Source organism: Ananas comosus, linkage group 10 (assembly GCF_001540865.1).
Source record: "Ananas comosus cultivar F153 linkage group 10, ASM154086v1, whole genome shotgun sequence".
Lineage (NCBI taxonomy): Eukaryota > Viridiplantae > Streptophyta > Magnoliopsida > Poales > Bromeliaceae > Ananas > Ananas comosus.
Genome location: NC_033630.1, coordinates 1,457,606 through 1,474,658, shown reverse-complemented (window position 1 = coordinate 1,474,658; position 17,053 = coordinate 1,457,606). Strand labels below are relative to the sequence as shown.

The 17,053-nt window shown below is 34.4% G+C and overlaps 3 protein-coding genes across 4 annotated transcripts in view; 2 read left to right on the top strand and 1 right to left on the bottom strand.

Moving 5' to 3' along the window:
- LOC109716746 (diacylglycerol O-acyltransferase 1) lies at window positions 217–7,598 on the top strand. Its single transcript, XM_020242300.1, has 16 exons — window positions 217–854; window positions 1,729–1,809; window positions 1,897–1,970; window positions 2,047–2,122; window positions 2,678–2,745; window positions 3,538–3,661; window positions 3,859–3,957; window positions 4,490–4,591; window positions 4,672–4,808; window positions 4,880–4,961; window positions 5,086–5,106; window positions 5,864–5,926; window positions 6,206–6,253; window positions 6,384–6,446; window positions 6,865–6,918; window positions 7,070–7,598. The coding sequence occupies exons 1-16, from the start codon at window positions 498–500 to the stop codon at window positions 7,172–7,174; spliced, it is 1,554 nt and encodes a 517-aa protein (XP_020097889.1). The 5' UTR covers window positions 217–497; the 3' UTR covers window positions 7,175–7,598.
- LOC109716602 (chromodomain-helicase-DNA-binding protein 9-like) lies at window positions 9,881–10,426 on the bottom strand. Its single transcript, XM_020242134.1, has one exon. It carries the CDS (start codon window positions 10,238–10,240, stop codon window positions 9,881–9,883), a length of 360 nt encoding a protein of 119 aa, XP_020097723.1. The 5' UTR covers window positions 10,241–10,426.
- LOC109716075 (cytochrome P450 711A1) overlaps window positions 14,912–17,053 on the top strand; it is an 8,963-nt gene continuing 6,821 nt past the window's right edge. The window contains exons 1-2 of one of the 2 annotated variants that reach the window (XM_020241371.1): window positions 14,912–15,013; window positions 15,216–15,471. In XM_020241371.1, the coding sequence (XP_020096960.1) occupies window positions 14,935–15,013; window positions 15,216–15,471 (335 nt within the window). In that variant the 5' untranslated portion in view covers window positions 14,912–14,934. The other variant, XM_020241373.1, reaches the window with a different exon arrangement.

Below are 17,053 nucleotides of genomic sequence, written 5' to 3'. Positions count from 1 at the left end.
TTGGTGTAATAATAATTTATTATTATTATTATATTTATAGATTACTGTTATTAGTGATTTGGTGAATAGATGGTAGATATATATCTATATACTGGTGAATAAATATCCGGCGCTGCAAAAAGATTCGCGGTTATCTTAGAAACGAAAAAAGCCCGTCCTTTTCCTCTAATAAATGTGTGTGTAATATATATGCATATAAAAAGTAAATCCCGGGTGAGCGCTGCGTAAATTGATGCCTCTCACGTCGACACCGCCTCAGGAACTTTTTTGCTCCACATCCAAAAGCGGAAGCGGAACCGGAACCAGAAGCAGAAGCCGAAGCCGAATCGCCCAGGCTTTTCCTCCTCGTTGAAGAAGCAGTTTTCGTCGCGCTTTTGCCGACTCGTATTATTATTAATTAAATAATAATAATAATAATAATAATAATAATTTTTTTTTTTTTGAAAAGAAAAAGGAAAAACAAACTTCTCCCTCTCGACCTCCCAAATCCTCCTCTCATGGCGAACTCGAACGCTCCAGAAACCCTCGACCCTCCCACCGAGCCCTCGCCCCTCCTCCTCCGCCGACGCCGCCTCCCCCTCTCCCCCTCCTCCGCCGCCACCGACTCGGCGGACGACTCCAGCGCGGAGACGATCTCCGATGCCGCCGCCGCCGCCGCCGCCGCCGGGAACGGGGACGATCGCGGTGGGGCGGGCGCGGGGAGGGAGGGGGCGGGGACGGTCGTGAACGGTGGCGTAGGAGAGGCCCCGGTAGGGGGCGGCGGGGCCCAGGGGGTGTTCCTCTACAGGGCCTCGGCGCCGGCGCACCGGAGGGTGAAGGAGAGCCCGCTGAGTTCGGATGCGATCTTCAAACAGGTTCGAGGTTTTGTCCTTAACGTTGCTGTTTGATTTGGTTGTTTACTTTGGTCTGATGATGTTAGTTCGTTGTTGAAATCCTAAGATTCGTGCAGCGCACGGAAACGTCATTGATTCATCAATTGACTTTTCGATTTATCTCGTTTATTAGCGATTGTGTGCTCCTATTTCCGTTCAGGATCATGTGATTATTTAGCTATCGTGGTCCCAGATTTTTCTTCTTGTTGTGGATTTGCATGTCATTGGATAATTCCAGTTGAACAGTTCGCTAATTGCGTGAAATGTACGGTAACATTTGGTTTTTTTTTACTAGGGAACTATTTGCATTTGAATAAAAACTGCAAAAAAGTGAGTTATTTTTCATTATAATTTGACTATTTATTTGTTTATTTATTTATTAGGTTGCTTCTGCTTTCTTTTATTACGGAATTATAGTTCTGATAAGTTACACATAACTCTGTTTGTTACGGTATATTACAAAGTTAGCAAAATTTATCCAATATTCTGAATAATACTTAGCCAGAGTAGTTTCTTGATGCTTCAACCCCGGAAAGTTGTCTATCGCAAAATGTAAGACATTAAACAACAGCGTCTTAATGTGCGAAAATGCTGTGCTCATAGGTTGCCCCCCTTATCGTGTGAGAAAGATAATCATGCTGTCCTAGTCTTAATATTTACTATGATTCCATGCAGAAGTAGCATTAGTATTATGCTGCATTCGCAAGGAGATTACCAGTGATACATAATTTTGGTTCTTTGAGTCTTTCTGTATTATTAACTTAGAGTGACGTGAGGGACATCTATCGAAGATGTCTTGTGCCTTCTGTGACTAATGACTATAAGAATGTGCTGATATATATGTTTGGATTGACAGAGCCATGCAGGTCTCTTCAACCTCTGTATAGTAGTGCTGATTGCAGTTAACAGCAGGCTTATTATTGAGAACTTGATGAAGGTTTTGCATGTTCCGCCTTTCTTATTTCACAAATAGCTGCTACTCTTTATCATCTCTCTGATAGTTTCCTTATATTTTCCTTTGTAGTATGGCCTATTAATAAGAGCTGGCTTTTGGTTTAGTGCAAGATCATTAAGAGATTGGCCCCTTCTTATGTGTTGGTAATTATCTTGACTTGCAATAGTTTTTCAATTCCAAGATATACACTAACTAATATCTTTTATGTGAATTTTGCAGCCTCACTCTACCAGCTTTTCCTCTTGGCGCATTTATGGTTGAAAAGTTGGCTTACAGGAAATATATTCCTGAAAAAGTAAGTTGGCATTTAATGTGCCTATCTTATTCTTAGTGCATGCTGTAGATAAACAATTTGTTTCAAAGTGGAATTTTACCTTTTTTTTTTTAATAATATCTTTGTGTAGAACGCTGTTTCTCACTAGTGCAGTATGAACAAAATATATTCTGAGATTCTGAAGCACGTATGTAAATTATTTGGTTGTTATGCTTCTCTTGATGCCACTCAAATGTTAAAAAGAAAAAAAAAAAAACATTTATCAAACCTTTTGATGCACTCCATTTCTGTCTTAGTTTGCTATGATGAGAATTCTAAATATTATAATAAATCTGTCCACCATTTCTGACTTTTTTTTTTTTTTCTGCTTTAATACTTCTGGAACTTTTCTCAAGTGATATTAATTTGATTTACATGCCAATTTAATTCCTGATGTGGCAAACAGAATTGACTAATGGAGTTTGGCTCCTTTGTGTGCTATTCTGGTTTTTGCTGCTTGCCATTATCATTGAGTTCTTGCAAATTAATTGTTCTAGGTCTGCCTTTACTAGTTATGTTTCTGTTTGTTTCTTGCAGCTTGTTATCTTTCTTCATGTCATTATTACAACGGCTACAATTGTCTATCCAGTTTTGGTGATTATTAAGTAAGACTTCTAACCTTGTTGATTTTTATTAGATTTAAAATTGATTTTGGTGTTTGTACTTTTTAATAAGTTTGAAGTCTAAACTGTACTCCTTCAATAACTCTTAGAAATACGCTTTGCTTTTGATTCTTGTCTAGTTTTTGTTTGGACTAGGTTTCTTGTTTATTATTTAATTTTGATTTCATATATGAATTCAGAAGTCATTTGCTGATTATGCTTCTAAGAAAGAAAGTTGAATAAAAAGACAGAAAGCTTAAAATCATTGAGGTTTTCTGTTGTACATTATCAAAATGTTCAGATGTTGCAAGTGGTTTTATTTGCTATCTGCAATGAGGCTGTGTAGTCTTTTCTTTGTATAAAATGCCTTTAGCATGTCCTAGTATAAACTTGGTTTTGTGTAGTCTTTTCTTTAAAAAGAGAATAGCTTAAGCATTCTCTGGACATGAATGATTTGCTTGCATCAGTTGTGCGGCTAAAGTGCATGAAAGGGAATCCGGGTTGATGATTCTCTTAGCTGATTACGATCCAGGGGATGTAACGTGCTTAAATAAGATTTGGAGTTGTTTAGTTCTCTTACTAGTTGGTCCTATAATTAGTAATTTCGTAATGAGTAAAAGGCTTGTTTTGATTTATATTGTAGGGCTGCCAAATTTCAATTTTATTATATATATTTTTTATATAAAGAACAATTTAAATAGAGCTACAGGGGATAGCTGTGTTAACATGTTACTTATTTTCTCCTTCTAAAATCATGTCTTACTAGTTTGGTGTTTTTCTTTTACTGTTTTGCAGGTGTGATTCTGCAGTTTTATCTGGCTTTGTATTAATGATTCTTGACTGCATTCTTTGGTTAAAGCTCGTGTCTTATGCCCATACAAATTATGATATAAGGGCATTATCTAAAACTGTTGATAAGGTAATTCAACCAATTTTATTATTCACAAATTTGAAGCTTAAAATATCTTTAAGCTTATCAGCAAGGATTGTTATTCTTACAATTTTAACTTTTTATGCGCTTGTATAGTCTGGAACTTTAGTGTGAGCTTAGGTTATCAATATCTACAGTACTTTTCTGCCCTATCTCATTAATATTTGTCCCGCTTCTTATATTAGGATGATTTACGGTCCAGTTATCTTGACCCGGATAATATGAAAGGTGTAAGTTTTAAAAGCCTAGTATACTTCATGGTGGCTCCCACACTCTGTTACCAGGTATGTTTTAACTTATGCTTTTATTGCTTATTAATTTTGTGATATAATCATATCATGAAGTGTCTACAAAATCTTTTCTTACATGAATTTTTTATTTCAGTATTTTCTTTATTTACTTAAGTTTCCTTGCCACATGATTTTCTGCCCCTTATTTGGCACCTAGTATTGGATTGGATAGGATAATCACTTTACGGTGGGATTAACGAATTCCACCAAGACATCAAAATTGAATGGGATTGGACTGGAAAAATCCAGTTGTATGCCGCCAGCTCCACCCCCAATACACGTTGTAACCGCCAATTCTGCCGAGTTGCCAAACCCTCTCCTTCCCAAAATCGCTATCTCATTTTATCCTATCCAATCCAATCCTAGGTGCCAAATGGGTCCATAGCAAATTGCTTATATGCTGTTCACTATGTACCTTCAGTCAGATGCTTCATTATTCTGTTCGACTTTACAACTGCTTAATCATGCGAAACTTAATTTCTTATTTGGTTATACACAGACTGTTAGTTCCCTTATCTTTATGCAGCAAAGCTATCCTCGGACTGCATGCATTAGGAAAGGCTGGGTGATCCGTCAACTTATTAAATGCTTGATATTCACTGGCTTGATGGGCTTCATCATTGAGCAAGTAATCTACTCTTACATATGCTTCTCTAACTACAGGCTGATCAGTAATTGTAATGCAATTTTGCCTGAATACTTTTGCAGTATATTAACCCAATTGTCAAGAATTCGCAACACCCGTTGAAAGGGAACCTGTTGAATGCTTTAGAGAGAGTCTTGAAACTATCAGTACCAACTTTATATGTGTGGCTTTGCATGTTCTATTGCTTTTTCCATCTGTGGTAAGTGACAGGTCATACTCTGATATGTTGTTTTTCATGGAAATAGCATGCATTTCATTTGTCTTCTCTAGGTTAAATATACTTGCTGAGCTTCTTCGATTTGGTGATCGTGAGTTTTACAAAGATTGGTGGAATGCAAAGACCGTAGAAGAGGTAGGTTGATTTATGATGATAGTCTTCTTATATCCCTCTTTCTAGTTAAAAGAAGAAAGGAGCTAACACTCTTTATGTAATATCTGTACTTTGGCATATGCGGCTGCGCTGGGACTGTGTTCAGTATTGGAGAATGTGGAACATGGTAAATATAGTTTTATCCATTCTCTCAAGTTTCTCACTCTTCCTCATCACCTTATGCTTTCTTATATGCTTAGGATCAGAGTTGAGCTCGAATTCTATTGATAGCAAATGAATAGTATTTACTATTAACCTTTTTACTCCGTGGGTCCATAATAGTAGCACCACTAAATAGCAAACCTTAGTCTAAGGGCTTAAAAATAGGTCGCAAATACTATTCCTCCACTATCAATAGTATTCCAGTTTCTCTCTCTCTTTCTCTATATCTATATATATGAGTGGCAGCTAAAAGCTTATTGCAAAGGCGTGGCTTCAAGTTCATGGTGGACATGGCCCTAAATAGAGTTCATAGAAAGAATATTCATCTATCCAACCCAAACGAGCTTGGACATGGTGTTGTTCTTTTAGCCAGCTTGTTGTTTTCTAGTGTATTTTTCAAGTTCAACATTTTGGAAGGATGAACACTAAATCATTTTTCATTCTTCATGCCTTATTTTCCAAAAGCTCGAGAAGAGACTTGTTGTTTTCAATAGATTTGAGATTCAAAATTTGGCTGGGAAGATCTGGTGTAGGGCATGATTGATGGTTCTAACTTAACATTGTTATACATATATGACTGCTTTGCCTTCGTCAGATCATCATGATTGTACAGGGTTGAAATTTCTTGAAATATCTGAATCCAATGCTGGAAGTGCAATGATCTTTTATCTGTCGAATTTAATAGGATTACGGATCACTTACGAGAATATCTATATTTGCAGCCTGTTCACAAATGGATGGTCCGACATATTTATTTTCCATGCATAAGGAATGGTTTACCAAAGGTAACATTGATTGTATCCATGTAGGAGATTCCTTATAGCTGCTTTTGCAGATTTCTCTTTCTATATTAACTAATATGTTGCAAAAGATTTTGCTTAACCACTCTGAAAGCACTCTTAACCTTTATCCCACAACATACACTTTGTTGACTTGTAAACTGTAATAATGAGTGAAGTAGGATAAATTTTTTATACTGTTTCATGCCTTCTCCAGAGTTTCTAATTTCTGACAAATGGACTGATTTCTTATAAATTGATCCTCCCGCTCTCTTTTCATTGCAGGGAGTTGCAGTTTTTATTTCCTTTCTTACTTCTGCTATATTTCACGAGGTATTCTTATCTTGAATATGTTCTGACTGTAGTTGAAGATGTCCTTTTTACGTTTATCTGTTGCAGAACTTAAGTGCTTTATCTTATCAAAATCCTAACATAGTCGTCATCTTTAAATTGTATTCTCCAGCTATTGGTTGCTGTTCCTTGCCACAGTTTCAAATTCTGGGCGTTCCTAGGGATCATGCTTCAGGTACATTTCAATTTTTCCCTTGGTAGAACAATGGAATGTGCTAGCATTATATCTTGCCACAGATTCCCCAATTATAGCTCATGTAGAGAACGGGTATGTGATGGCAAATGCTAATTCTGTGAACCACTGAATGTTCAGGCTAATATTGTATCCTTCATTGGTGCGCGATCAAGTTAGTACATTGTTGCGCGTTATGTTAATTTAGCAACACCTATTGGCAAAATGTTGTTTTTCTAGAAGTCGCAAAGGCAATAGCAATTTTTCGTGCAGGAAAAACAAATTTGACTTTTGATCTGAAAAGCAATTTGATCAATTTATTATATATATCGAACTTTTGATTTCTTTATTTTCATTTTCCAAATGCATGAGCCCGCCTTGTTTCTGTCTACTGTTCTTATATCTTTTGCCCTTGTATCAGATTCCCCTAGTCATCTTGACAAAGTACCTCCAGAATAAGTTCAGGAATACAATGGTATGTCTCTCACTTCAAGTATTTTTCTTTCGGCATTCCTGCAATACGCCACTTCCATCTTAATATGTAACCATATTTTTCTCATTAAATTTCCACCGTTAAGTCGAAAGGTTTTTATGTAGCCCCGCTTAACTGAATTGCTCCTCTGCAGGTCGGCAACATGATCTTTTGGTTCTTTTTCTGTATTTTCGGACAGCCCATGTGTATTCTTCTATACTACCATGATGTGATGAACAGGAAAGTACGGACAGAGTAACTGATCAGTAGCACTTATTTCGACATACTGATGCTTACTATGGTAGGAAAAAAAGTAATACAATCATACTAAGAGCTACACACCACTCTGCGTCTCCTGGTGTGGTTTCTTTGAAAGTATCCGGTATATCTAGCACTTTGAGACATGAAAGATATGAAAGCACATGAAGCTCATCTCGAAGCAGCAGTTTAGATACTGAAAAGGAGATATAGTTTAGATGCTGAAAAGGAGATATCGGGGAGCCTTTTTGGTGTAGTTTGTGAGGTTGTGGGTTTGTGCAGCTAATTAACTTATGTACAATCGATCATCTACATCATTACTGAAGGCCCATTCATGTACCTGCTTTTATTTAGTGTTCCATACTAGGAAGATAACTGTGGGCTTTGCTTTTTCAAATAAAATGACTCGAATCTATTGCATCTTATTTAAGGAGAGGTGGGGGAAGTTCACAGTGATACGTGTCCCTACAACTCTCCACCGCAACTATTAGAAGTCATTGCGTACACCTGGTCTAAACACATCGACCGACGCAAAATCTATTTTTACCTCTTAATATTATATAAAAAATAAAATCTAATGTAATATTAGTTAAAATCTAAAATATCAATGTATAAGAAATTATAAAACTTGAATATCTATAATGGAAGTTTAGAAAGGTCGTGTAATGTGCACAAAATGGTTTTCTCCTCTACTATCCCCTCTTCTTCCTCCTCATGGTCTATAATTGGTATACCACGTGAGCCGAACCTACTTTTTAATGCGTAATATATATTAGAAAATCTAAATCTAATCAGATAGATAGATGTAATTTATACCATATAAAAAAATTATGTATATAGAATCTATAATTTTCATTTTTATAATACTATTTTTAAAATGCAGTGTATAAGATGTATTTATATTATTTATCCGCCTATAGTGCACAAAACAGTTTATTCTCTACCATTCAACCTTATTATTATTTAATTAGTTTATTTAAACTATTTTTATGGCTTTTTCTTCCCAAACTCTTTTTCTACACTAACCTTTACAAAATAGTAAATAGTGTTCTACGTGATTGAATCGTCTAATACTCTCATACTATCAGCCATTTCAATTCTCAATCCACAAATAAACCAAACGTCTTGAAGGAGTGGACCATTCCAATTACTGTTCCAATTCATTCTCATTCCATTATTCATTTCAATTCCATCTTGAACCAAACAAGCCCTTATAATCTCATATAAAAATTTAAGAGTTAAATAAATTTTTATAATTAAAAATATCTAACATTTCTTGTCAAGTGTGTTTGTGGTGTCTAAGGATACTTTATTGCACACTTTGAAAAGAGAACCATACACAAGACTTAGATGTGCTACAAATAGAGGGATAGATGCTTTTTTAAAAAATTAATTTCACTGTTGTACATGAAGTTGGATTGATTGATATAGTTCCGGGTTTTTTTTGCATTTAGCCCCCTAGTAAATTTTTATTTTAAAAATAACCCTATCAAAATTTAATTTACAAAAATGGCCCTGCACCTGCCACGCAGGCGCCACGTCAGCGCCACGCGGGCTGGGCATGGACCAGTGTATTAAGTTAAACACGGTGAACCATTCACCGTGTTTTACGTATTTTTTTCTTAAAGAATAGAGAATTAGGGATGTTAATCGGGTATAGATATCCAAAATATTATTCGAACCTAAACCCGAATAAATTATATATATATATATAATTTATTTTTATTTATTTATACAATATATAAAATATCTAATAATTTTTATTTTTTAAATCTTCATCCAATCCAATGGTATAGATTTTTAAAATTATTAGATATTTTATACCGTTGGATTGGATGAAGATCTAAGAAATAAAAATTATTGGATATTTTATATATTGTNAAAAAAAAAAAAAAAAAGAAACCAGCATCAGAGCATCTAGATCATTAGATGGTGTCAAATCAGAAAAATGAAAACAAAAGAAATACATAATTTGAAGACTGGCAAATAGGAATTGCACTCCTCGTCCAGAATCTTCTTCCTCCCCTTCACAAACCTCAGAACCTGTGAATTTTGTCAAACCAATAATACAACAAATTAGAGCACAATTATGCAGAGTAAAGCTCCACAAAGCTTTATATTTCTATAGATTCTACAAGGTGAGATGCATCACAAATATCTCAATCATTTTACACTGCATTAGAACTACAAAAAAACAGAAGGAAAAGAAAAAAAACAAAAAGGAGAAAAAGAGCTCTCTTTAGATTCAAAACATCTATAAGAAATTTTTAAAAAATAACCCTTCTCCTTCTCCTCCTCCTCCTCATTTGCCGAGTTTTTTAAAATTTAATAAAAAAAACTTAATTTCCTGAAAAGAAGAAGAAGAAGAAGAAGAAGAAAAAGTTTGTATCTGCAATAACAACTTTTTGATGCCATTAATGCACCCCCCCAACCCCCCGGAAACAAAAAAAAAAAAAGGAAAAAAAATTCTAAAATTATGCAATCGCTGAACACTAAATAATAATCAGATGCTCAATCTATAACTTATGCAAATAACTTACTTCACAAACAATGACTACAAAATATTAATTCTTAACTACATAAACAAAGAAGCGAAGCAAAAACAGAGCAACAAGCAAAAGATTCAATGTCTCATATGAATCTAGAAAACATCAGTAAAGTAAATTTTCTATAGGATATAGTATAATAACCAATAAAGATTCTTCACCTATATGCTGCCAAGAAGTAAGGACAACTTTGCTACNATCCACCTGAAGCTCTTCCTGACGGAGCCTTTCATCTTGCCCTCCACGGCGTACACCTTGTACCCCGCCACCCTCGTCTTCCTCTGCAGCTCCGGGTCGCTAATCAGACCCCAACCTACGAAAGAGGAAGACGAAGACGAAGACGAAGACGAAGACGAAGACTCCATGGAAGAGGACCCACAAGTGCTCTTCCCCTTCTTGCAATTGGGAGCGCTTCTGTGGGAAGCGCTGTAGGACCTCACCATGTGGAGCCCCGACGCCGCGTAGGAGGACTCCTTCTCCGCCCTCCCGTCCGCGTACGACCTTGATCTCAGCCCATCCATGGATGATGACGACGACGATGACGATGACGATGACGATGACGATGATGCAACCCCCACCCCTCTCCCCCTCTCTCTCTCTCTCTCTGTTTTTGCGATTGCTTTTTTTCTTTTTTAACTTTTCTAACTTTCCTTTTTCTTTTTCCTTTTTTTTTTAATTTTTATGGGTCTATGCTGGCTCTACTGTAGGCGAGGATAGGACAAGGTGCGTGTGAAATTATAAATTGTTTGGTTCGAAAATATATTGTTCTCAATAAGACTAATTTTATATTTTAGATAAAAATTAAATTATTTTTGAAAATAAAAAAAAATAGTATTTTGACATGGAGATTGAAATAGTGTGAATAAGATTCATCTAATTAGTTAGCATAAAACTATTATTAACTAGATTGGAATAGTGAGAACAAGCTTCTTTATGTTATTAGGATTAGCAGAAACAAACTTGTTTTAGGATTAGATGTGAAACCGCTATTCTAATATTATACTAGCTTATTTTTAAAAAAATTAAATTATTATTTTTTTCAATCTAATTATTATTGGATATAAATGGAATAGTACGGACTTATTTTCCTCCTAATACCTCAATCAAACACTGCTTAACGTCTAAATTTGGAATAGTCGGAAAGGTGTGTTATATAGACTAAGAAAATATAATTAAAAAATAATTTATTTATTATTCTAAAAAAATATTATTATTATTCAGTTATTATCATAATCAAGGAACCGGGCCAATTGAGATCCTGCACACACTTTCTTCTTCTGTTCGTTCTCTTTCTCAAATAGTGGATTGGCATCCATGTTATTCCTTTCGTTTATTTTTAAATAAAATAAATTTAATTAAAAATATAAAATAAATAAATTTAAAATTTAAAATTTTAATATCAATTATTAAATTTTTTATTATTTGCATTAGACTGTGGTCGCGGGCTGTGACAGGAAATAGTATCAGAGCATAAAGTAGAAAATGAAAAAATAATTTAGGCAGACCTAGGAGACTCTAGAATAGTAAATCACAGGAGAATAAGGTTTTGATACCACTTCCTGTCACAGTCCGCGACCACCCGCCTATTTAGCCGCGGTCGCGGCGCCGATAGCGCCGAACGGATAGAGTTTCTCCTGCCTTGAACGTACAGGAAATACTCTATCCGCAGTGCAGAAAAAATTCTGTCCGTTCGGCGCTGTCAGCATCGCGACCCCGGCCAAATAGGCGGGTGGTCGCGGGCTGTAGTGCGGGATATTAGTTCATTGAGTTGATGGGAGGCTAATTAATAAATATAAGGAGAAAAAAAAAAAAAAAACTACAAATGTTCTTGTTTGTGGGTCCAACGCTTCATTGTTTTTGAATACGAGTTGGTCCAAACTCATAAATGCGTTAGGACTGTTTAGGCACGAAGAGAGAGAAAGAGAGAGAGAAGATGAAATCAGGGGAGTAATGGACGGAAGCAGCTGTACTTAACCCCTATAAAGAGGTAGTCAAAATATTCCAGGGAAAATGCTGCATATACGGTCACAACCTGCCTCCCAGAGGATTAGCTGGATGAGAAATTGTACTTGTACTACACTCTAAAATATATATATATATAAATTTTACAATCTTATTTTAAAATTTACAAAAATCTAAATATTTTTCAATAAAAATAAAAATTAATATCATAGATAAAAAAAAAATTAATGATCATCGAACAGAATGGATGTAAGATATGCAATCCATTTTTCAATGTACCGGTAACATTACTTTAATTGAATATTTTAAATACGACAATTCATTGGGTAGGTAGGGGGCCAAATCTATTGGCCCAAAATATTTAATTTCGATTGTATTAAGTCTAGTCGGTCCAACATTATACATCTATGCATCCAAACTTGATTCGCTGAACTGATTAATTAGATATTTTAGACTTGATAATCAATTAGAAAAATTCGTCGGCCCAAAATACTTAGGTCCAATTGTCAAGTCTAACCTATACAGCCTTTTATATATATATATATATATATATATATGATTATCACATCCGATGTGGATCTATCCTTAAGCCCAGATGTCGTATGTACATCCCTTACGGGGGGATGTATATTATAAAAATAAAAGTCGAAGATAAGTTCATTTATTTTTTCAGTCCTTATATTTAATAATTAGAACTTAAAGAACATAACGTTAGTTTTTTTATTTTAATTTAAAGTTTTATAAGATTTGTATAAATCTTGCAATCAAAATTGCTATATAATTATAAATTTTACTTAGAAGAAAAGCCTATTAATATAATTGATAATGTTTAGAATGTCTAATTATTAAAATTAAAAATTTAGATATCTAATTGGTCTCTGTATATTTTAAAGTTTTATAAGATTTGTATAAATCTTGCAATCAAAGTAACTATGTAATTATAAATTTGACTTAGAAGAGAAGCCTAGTAATATAATTGATAATGTTTAGAATGCCTAATTGTTAAAATTAAAAATTTAGACATCTAATTGGTCTCTGTATATTTTTTTCATCTTTAATTTATTACATATAAGTATATAATAATACTTGGCAAGATGCTTATAAAGTCTCATCTTCAAATGGAGATGGTGTTTTTGCGGATCATAAGCCCTAACTAACTATTCCAAAAACACGTGCTGATGAAAAACCTAACGATCTAACTCAACCCATCTAGATATTGACTCTTGGGTCTATTGTTGGGCATCTTGCTATTAGGTCTCTTCTGAACCGCAATCCCACTGAACTTATTAGTCTCATAAGTCTATTATTAGGGGGCAAAAAGTTTGACCTATTATTGGGATCTAACTCAATCCATTTGGACATTGAGTCTTGAGTCTATTGTTGGGTATCTTGCCGTTAGATCTCTTCTGAACCGCAACCCCATTGAACTTATTAGTCTCCTGAGGCTATTATTAGGGAGCAGAAAGTTTGACTTATTTTAGTCCAATAGTAAATAGCCAACAACCCCTACATCATTAATATAGTATATGAAAATCGAATCCACGTCATTGGCTCTAATATCATTTGTGTATCGTAAGCGCTAACCAACTATCCTAAAAATAAGTACTGATAGAAAGGGCGCATCCATCGCACTTAAGAGTTCAAACATAGCGTTTACAGACTTCGACTTGATTCAACCCACCTGAATATTGAGTCTATTGTTATATCTCTTGCCGTTAGGTCTCTTATGGACTGTAACCCCACTCAACTTATTAGACTAACCCAACTCAATTTACTAGTCTCTTGAACCTATTATCACGAATCAAAAAGTTGGACATATTTTGGCCCAATAATAAATAGCTGACATTTTAGTCCGAAACATCCATAATATATTCAAAAATAAAAAAAAAAGTTTCAGGATTCGGTGGCCGGAATATTCGCGTGCAGATGATTGATGAATCCCAAAAAAAGGTTTTTATTATATATTACTACTACTATTGCTAATTTACTACTGCTGGACATCTATTTCTATTACATTAAAGATGGAGAACTTAGGTTGACATATGTCCCCAACCCTCCACTTTATTCTCTCTCTCCACCCACACACAAGCGCACACACGCACACACGCACACGCGCACACATCTATTTCTATTACATTAAAGGAGGGAACCTTAGATTGACACCTGTCCCCCAACCCTCCACTTCATTCTCTCTCTCCACACACACGCGCACACACGCACGCGCGCGCGCGCGGGCACACACACACACACGCGCACACACGCGCGCGCGCACACACACGCGCACACACGCACACGCAATTTATTAATAAATTGTATAACAGCTTATTAGTAATTAAATTTTGATATGAAAATTTAAAGTTTTGATACTTTCAAAATTTGAAATTTTAAAATTTTAAATTTTAAATAATAATTGTAAATTTTAATTTTAACTTATAATATTCATAATTTTAATTTTAAATTCTAAATTATAATAATTAATTAAATTATAATATAATTAATTACTTTTATTAATAATATGCATAATAAATTACGTAATAAAATCTAAACTGATAGATACAATTTAAATCACGTAAAATATCGTTGTATAAAAAAAATATAGAATTTAAATTTTAGGAGTAGAATTTTAGAAATATAGTGTATTTCTGTGTATATATAATTAATTTTATTAAACAATTTCATTTACAATTTTATTTTCCTTCTATTTATTGATTTTTTTAAATTATTTTGATAGATTTATCTCAAATTCTTTTCATATATATCTTTATAAAATAAATTATTATATAAATTTATTTTGCGCATATATCAATTTTAATGACTTTTATTTAAATAAATTTAACTACTAAATTATTTTTATATAATTTTTGTTTAATTAATAATTAGACTTATAAAATTATATAAAAATATAAAAAAAATAAAATTTATTATAAAAATAATTTTATTTTCGCAGCATCACGCGGCTAATTCACTACACTAGTGGTTCATTAATAAGTGGTAGCGCACGCTTGGATTGGATGGTCATGGTGGGACCCACCCACCATGTGTTGCTCCCCCCAACCCAATTACATGAACACAAATTTTATGAGAAATAGTTTTTAGAATGGTGAATAAAACTGTCTCACCACGAATATTGATCCTATAATTTTTTTTTTTTTTTTTATCTTAATTAGATATGTATATATAGCTGGGGTTCTTATCAACTACATGAGACCCATTCAAGTTGTTCCCCCCATTATAGTTGCCCACTTTGTTAAAGATGGAGAGTGCACCATGGAGGGCTACGCTTTCACCTCACTCTTGTAGTTATTGGAGAGTAGGATGCATGGTGAAGAAAAGTTAATCTTTATTATCTGCATATTTTTCTACGTTCAAATTTTACTTGTTACAGAGTGTAAGAAATTTTAGACGTTGCTCTGCGCGAATTCTAAAGCACCGCAGAGTGAAATCTATCGGTAGAAAACCAGAGACTGCCTTATAAATTGAACTAGAAGGTTTCCACCACCTGTAACAAAACCTTAACAGTCCTTATTTTGTTAGGCAAGAGGAGATCAATGGCTGTGGGAGTGGCAGGAGGGATCTCCGAGGCCGCAGATGCTGCCGCTTGGCTCTTCGCGGTGGTGGCGACGGCGGCCGTAGCCACGGTGCTTGTACTGTACTTGTATGCACCCTACTGGGGGGTGAGGAAGGTGCCGGGACCTCCCGCCACGCCTCTCGTCGGACACCTGCCCTTGCTCGCAAAGTACGGGCCCGACGCCTTCGCTGTCCTCGCCAAGGCTTACGGCCCGGTATTTAGGTGAGGGCACTGCTTTCTGTATGGTTTGCATGCCCGCGTTCTCCATGCGCAGAGAAATTACGTAAAACTATAGGAGTCCAGCTCTGGTGAAGAACGTACTGATAAACTAAAGATTGAAGGCTGAATATAAGCCGTTGATTAGTTACTGTACTTGCGTTGTGATTCAAAATCTTTTGCTATCGATCATGTCACTGTTCCAAAAGTAATGAACTACTAAAATCGAGCCTTCAAATTTATTTTATTAGTGCACCTTTCCTCTAAACTAGACTGAAAACTTTTTCTTTTTTCTTGTTGAAAATATATGTCAGATTTTTCCGAAATGATGAAGGGCTATTTCAAAATAGGCTGTGGTTGAGGTATTCTCAGTACGTTTTTACCTAATATTTCCATTATACTTTTACAGTTATAAAAGTTTTTATAGGAGATTCTGCAAAAAGACCTTTTTCCAGTAAGGTTGCTGCTTAAAAAAAAAATAAAAATGTACCAGTAACTTTTTCAGCATAATTGTCCGAATAATTTTTTTTATCGCTCGATTGCTTGAGTAGAGANTTTTTTTTTTTTTTTTTTTTTTTTTTTTTTATGGGTTTATGCTGGCTCTACTGTAGGCGAGGGTAGGACAAGGTGCGTGTGAAATTATAAAGGGAAAACTTCAAAAACCCCCTCTGTGGTTCCACACTTTTTCATTTTAGTGTCCTGTGGTTTAAAGTGTATCAAGTTAGTATCCTGTGGTTTCTCACTTTATCACTTTAGTACCCTGTGGTTTAAAGTGTATCAAATTAGTACCCTGTGGTTTATCACTTTATCACTTTAGTACCCTGTGGTTTCACACTTTATCACCTTAGTACCCTATAGTTTAAAAAACCACAGGGTACTAATTTGATACAAAATCAAAACCACAGGGTACTAAAGTAATAAAATGCAAAACCATAGGGTACTAATTTGATACACTTTAAACCACAGAATACTAAAGTGATAAAGTGAGAAACCACAATGTACTAACTTGATATATTTTAAACCACAGGGTACTAAAGTGAAAAAAATTGAGACCACAAGGGAGGTTTTTGAAGTTTTTCCAATTATAAATTGTTTGGTTCGAAAATATATTGTTCTTAATAAGACTAATTTTATATTTTAGATAAAAATTAAATTATTTTTGAAATAAAAAAAAATAGTATTTTGACATGTAGATTGAAATAGTGTGAATAAGATTCATCTAATTAGTTAGCATAAAAATATTATTAACTAGATTGGAATAGTGAGAACAAGCTTCTTTTATGTTATTAAAGGATAAGCAGAAACAAACTTATTTTAGGACGAGATGCGAATCAACTGTTCTAATATTATACCAGCTTATTTTTAAAAAAATTAAAATATTTTTTTTTTCAATCTAATTATTATTAGATATAAGTGAAATAGTATGGACTTATTTTCCTCCTAATTCCTCAATCAAACACTGCTTAACGTCTAAATTTGGAATAGTGGGAAATGTGTGTTATATAGACTAAAAAAATATAATTAAAAAATAATTTATTTATTATTCTAAAAAAATATTATTATTATTCACTTATTATCATCATCAATG

What these genes read in the sequence shown, in the direction of transcription:
- LOC109716746 (XM_020242300.1), top strand. Translation starts at nt 498, where the DNA reads ATGGCGAACTCGAACGCTCCAGAAACCCTCGACCCTCCCACCGAGCCC. An exon ending in GGAAATATATTCCTGAAAAA is followed by an intron (nt 2,123 to 2,677) that starts GTAAGTTGGCAT and finishes TGTTTCTTGCAG; the next exon opens with CTTGTTATCTTTCTTCATGT. An exon ending in ATAAGTTCAGGAATACAATG is followed by an intron (nt 6,919 to 7,069) that starts GTATGTCTCTCA and finishes GCTCCTCTGCAG; the next exon opens with GTCGGCAACATGATCTTTTG.